Source organism: Propithecus coquereli, unplaced genomic scaffold, assembly GCF_000956105.1.
Source record: "Propithecus coquereli isolate 6110/MARCELLA unplaced genomic scaffold, Pcoq_1.0 Scaffold94, whole genome shotgun sequence".
Lineage (NCBI taxonomy): Eukaryota > Metazoa > Chordata > Mammalia > Primates > Indriidae > Propithecus > Propithecus coquereli.
In genome coordinates, this window is record NW_012155729.1 from 113,997 (window position 1) to 119,595 (window position 5,599).

At 35.8% G+C, this 5,599-nt stretch overlaps 1 protein-coding gene across 1 annotated transcript in view; it reads left to right on the top strand.

Moving 5' to 3' along the window:
* The first annotated feature begins 4,833 nt into the window (after positions 1 to 4,833).
* ZMYND11 (zinc finger, MYND-type containing 11) overlaps positions 4,834 to 5,599 on the top strand; it is a 51,650-nt gene continuing 50,884 nt past the window's right edge. Inside the window, exon 1 of the mRNA XM_012664893.1 lies at positions 4,834 to 4,989. Within this exon, the coding sequence (XP_012520347.1) occupies positions 4,834 to 4,989 (156 nt within the window). The remainder of the gene's footprint in view (positions 4,990 to 5,599) is intronic.

Here is a 5,599-nt window from a genome sequence, read left to right on the forward strand (position 1 = left end):
AGTAAAATTGCCCAATATTTACCAGCAACCACCAACCAGAAAATATTACGTAAAATAAAATCCTTTTTTCAAAAGAAACAATAAGTACAAAATATCTAGGAAAAACCCAAAGACGTGAGAATTTTATGGAGAAAAAATACAAAACTTTAAGGACATAGAAGAAAATAAATGAACAGATGTGCCAAATTCATCAGTGGAAAGATTTAATTATTGTAATGATATTTGTTCTCCTCAAATTAATTATGGAGATGTAATTATTTTCATGGGTCTTGGCAAGCTGATTCTAAAATTACTGTGGGTGAGTAAAGGGCCTAGGAGAGCCACAGTGAGTTTGAAAAGAAAGGAGGGAAACTGCCCAAGATCAGCAAGCTTATGTGGGAGAAAGAGCTGTTATGTTTTACTGCTTTTTAAAAGTAAAAATAGTCTTTAGCTAATAGATGCACAAACAAGATTCAAAAGGGCATACTGTGGAAAAAATGTCGTCTTCTACCCTGTTCCCTGAGCCCCTCTCTTAACAGTTTCTGAAATGAACGCGCCCATAGAACTCTTCGTGCGTCTATGCACGAAGTGCAGTGTTTCGGAGAAGTAACAGCATCTTATACCATGATTTTTTCAAAGCATAATATACCTTAGTGCTTCTGTCATCGTAACACCTGTAACATTGCTTCATTTCTTATAAAGACCATATAATAATCCTTGAAATAGTTATAAATTATTTAACCAGTCCCTTAAGATGTATGTTTTGGTTATTTCTAATGTTTTCCCGCTGCCAACAGTGCTAAAATGGATTTCCTTCCTTATACATGTATTATTTTACATATACCAAAGTACTGCTATAGGATAAATTCCTATAATTGAATTTGTGGGTCAAAGAGTGAGGACATTTCTGGTTTTGGTAGATGTTACCCAGTTAGCCTCCACAGAGGCAACACTGAGTTATACCCCACCAGTGATGGGCACCCGTCCAGCTTAGCCACTGAATGCCCTGGGCATCGTGCGTCTGCGTATTTATGAATCCGACAGGTACAAACTGTTATTTTGTGGTTTTTCTCAGTAGTGGTAGTAGTAGTAGCACTAGCGGTAGTAGTAGTAGTAGTAGTAGTAGTAGTAGTCGTCCTTTTTTATATATTAGGAATATGTAGAACTTAAATTAGTTCTTTTGTGATATGTGTCACAAATGTTTCCCAGGTTGTCATTTGTGTTTGGTTATTGTGTTTTTTTCCTATGTTGAAATTGCTGATTTTATAAATATGTCAATTTTGTTACATCACTTCTGGCTTTTATTTCATACTTTGAAGGTTTTTCTCACACCATTGTGAGAAACACTCTCCAGTGTTTTCCTTCTAATAATTTGTGGGGTTTTGATATTTAGATCTAATCTATCTAGGATTTATTTACGCGTTCGTGCTAAGGTGAGGCTCCGTCTTTCCCCCAGTCAGATAGCCATCATCCCCGTGTCTCTCCACCAGTAATTTGAAATGCAGCCTTTATTATAATCGGAATTCCTGTTTGTTCTCCTTTTGTGCCAGTAGCATTTTGGAATTTTCTTTATACAGATTTTGTCATTTCTTCTATTTATTACTAAGAATTTTATTTTTCTTACTGCTGTTGTAAATAACTGAGGTTTGGTCTTCTTTTAAATCCCCTATTTATTGGTTCTCATATATGAATGCTGTTAATTTTAGTAAATTAGTTTGCACCCAAGGAATTTATTGAATTATTGAATTACTTAAAATAGCGTATCAGCTGATTTTCTTGGGTTTTCTAGAGACATGATTTGCAAACAGTGATCATTTTAACTCTTCAACCAACTTTTATACTTAGTTCAACTATTTTAGTTATTACTTTTGCAAAGTGTTAAAGAAAAGTGATAGCCGTAGACATCTTTGAATAATCTTGATCAGGTTAAGGAAGTATTTGCTCATTTCTGTTTTGTTAGGGGCTGGGTGTTGAATTTTACTAAATACCTTTTCAATGTGTATCGAAATCTTTATGATTTTTCACTTTTGATATATTAATGGGGTGAATTACATTTTTAGATTTCTTAGCATTAAATCTTCCTTCAATTCTTAGAATTAAACACTTGGCTATGGTATAGTTTGACATTTGAATTTATTAATGTTAATTTATATTTAATATTAGACTATATTCAAATATTTAGGATTTTTATATCAGTACAAATGTAGGACACTAGTTTTCTTTTTCTGTGCTATTTTGTGGGGTTTTCTTACCATTCTGTGCTAGATTCTTTGCTTTCCTATTCCTGTGCACTGGAAGAGTTTAAATCACACTAGAGTCATCTGGTCACTGTAAGTTTGATAGAGTTACCTTATGAATATATCCCTAGCTAATGTTTTTCTGAGCAAGCTCTTTGCCAACTTCCTCTAATTATTTCTTTACAAATTGGTCTTTTTAAGTATTCTGTTTTGTTCTATGGCCAAGTTTTAGTCATTTATGTTTTCTTAAAAAATCACAGTGTTTATATTTTTGTGCAGAACTGAACAAAGTAGTTGCTTATGACTATTTTAATTTCCTTTTTCCGTGTAGCTGTCTCCTTGTAGACATTTCTCACTTTGTATGTCTGTGCTTTGTGTTTTCACTGTTGATTAGATTAGGTGATGCTACCTCTCTTTTATTTTCCCTTAAGATGGAGCTCCTGCATTAATACTGTTAGTTCTATAATTTTGGTTTTTCATAGCATTACTTTAGCTTTTTCGTTATTGTTTTCAGATCTTTTGCAATGTTTAGGTAACTTTTTTGACTCAATGATTATCCATTATATTTTTTGTGAACTGAGAGGAGTGAATTAAAATCTCATAATTCTCTAATTCTGTCAATATTTCCTTTATTTCTTACAGTTTTTGCATTATAGCTGTGCTCTGTCTGTCTTTTTATAAATGATTTTCGCCCTGGATCGCAAACCATGTACACTGCAGTCTCGATCCCCTCTCCATTTGGACTGCGTCTTACGATGTGTCTTTGCCCATTCATTTTAGGTCTTCTGAGTAACCTTTTATTTTTTTAGTTGTGGAGTTTAGCCAGTTTGTATTTACTAAAAAGACAAAGGTGTTTGGTTTCGGTCCTCTCGTCATATATAACATGCTTCATGTTTTCACTGTTTTGTTTTTATGTTTCGCTGCATAATGTGTTTATGTGAGTTTCTGCAGGTGACGTAGAAGTGTTTCTGTGCTGAGGGTAACATGTATTAGTTTAAACAGCCTGCGTAATCCCCGCGATGGCGGTTATTGGCTCCAACTGTGGACAGCGAGGGCATCGGCACGTGTTCCCTTGGACCTGTGCGCTGCCCCGCCTTCCAGACTGCAGTAGTGGTTAGTCTTGACCTTTATGTATCAAAGTATATTCAGACCTCTACTGTGAGATTTGTCACTTGTAGTCTTTCGACTGTCAGTCAGAAAAGGTGACAAAATTAGGATGTTTGGACTAGCTCCCCGCTGTCTTCCTCTCCCACACCCCCACGTTGTTGATTGTAGCAAGTCTCCGTTGTCAGGGTCGACTTCTGTCCTCTAATCACAATCCCCGCACCTCTCCCAATCTTAGTCCCTCAGTTAACTGGATCGACAGAAAGGCAGGCGCGTCGTAAGAGCGAGCCATCTCCAAACAGAAAAGAGCCATCCGTGTTCCACATACCGAAAACACAAATGCCCGTCGTTGGTCCTTTGGCTGGGGTTTACTAATTTTTCTTTGTTAAAATTCATCCTCTGAGTTTAGGTCTTTCAATGCGGAGTTTTTGTGTTTTCAGAATTATTTGTTGCTTTGATATTTGAATGACAGGCTGGATAGATTTGAAATTCTGTGTCCTGCTTTATTTCCTTGAGGACTTAGGCGGCATTAGTCCCCGTCCGACAGCATGGAGTGTTGCTCTGGAGAAGTCTGAGGCCAGTTTGATTTGTCTCGTGCTGTGTTTTTATCTGGATATGTAAAGGCCTCCAGATAGTAGTTTCCTGGAGATGTAGATAGGTACCTACATACATACATGTATCAGTATTGAGGTTTGCGTGGAGGGGAAGGGAAGGTGGCACAAATTGAATGTTATAACATTTTATTTCTTTGAAAAACAAAAAAAAATGTAAAGCAAATTTGCCAAATATTAACATGAGTTAAATGTAATTGGTGAATCAAGGGAATCTGCATATTACTATTCTCTGTGGTCCAGGGTATGTTTGAAATATTTCACGTTTTTATTTAAAAAAATACCAGATAACCATCAATCAGGGAACACGGGTGTGTTCCAGTGACTCAGTCCAAAGTATGTTTTGTTAGAAAAAATTACTTTTGCCTTATTGATCATCCATATTTTCCTTGTATGTAGACAACCACTCATGTAATTCCTGTATTTTCTCTGGTGTCATTTCCTAAGTGTTGGGTAAAAGTATTGCAGAATACGTTTTTTCTTCGAAAGCCCTATGGTTGGAGATTTTAAAATTCTAAATTGAGAATCTGCAGGGTAGAAGTAAGTGGTAATTGCTCCAGAGACTAAAACTAAGTGGGATGTTTGACTAAAATCTGTTAAGTGATTTCTATTTGCTGATTTGGGACCATTTTGAACAAATATTGCTCTACACGTACAAAATAGAATTTAGGTTTAAAATAGCATGGTAATTGGAGGAGTGAGTATTCAGGACTCTCCTTTGCTCTTTCCCTCTTCCTTTTTTCTTTTTTCTTTTTTTCTTTTTTCTTTCTTTCAACACAGCTAATAAATACGAGTTGTAATAAAAGAGAAACAAATCACCTCCATTTTCTTATTTTTATTATTTTTCAGTTTTCAGTGCTAAAGGATTTTTAATTTTGTTTTTTCCCTCTGTGTTCAGGTATATGTCTCGAGTCCACGGTATGCACCCAAAAGAGACCACCCGTCAGCTGAGTCTGGCTGTGAAAGATGGTCTTATAGTCGAAACCCTAACAGTGGGCTGCAAAGGTTCAAAAGCTGGCATTGAACAAGAAGGATATTGGTTGCCAGGAGATGAGATTGTAAGTATATTTTATTATACTTAGAGATGTAAGCTTTCAATTTTTGAACATTATCTAGATGCAACCTGTGGAAATTCATTTTCAGAAATTTAATAATTCATTTTAACATTTTTATCAACATTAAGACTCTACATTGGTAGTACGGATATATTCCTTCTAAAGATCCTGCTTTTTCTGTCTATGTTACCTTGAATATAGAAAATGAAACAAAACAAACAAAAGCCCTTTCAATGTACACAGGCTTAATGGCTTGCATTCCTAAGTGTTTTCTTCAATAAATATTAGCAATGAATGTTTCAGTGCAGGGCAATATTGATGCCGTTCAGATTTAAAGGGATATGCTGTCTTCTGAGGGAATCAATGTCACCTCGGGGGGTGGCATCAGAGCCCAGAGCCGAGCTTCGACAGGAATTTGTTGCAGGGTACAAAGTTTCCAAACGTTAGATTCACCTGGCCATGGTCATCATCGACTAGTGACTATTGCAGGTTTTGTGGACTGGAGCAGAAATCAAATAAGAAAGACAGAAAATTAATTCTCTTTATATTTTTAACTAGTTCTTATTTTGACTCCTCTTTTAAGTGATGCTATTTTAATCCTCCGTTTCCTCTC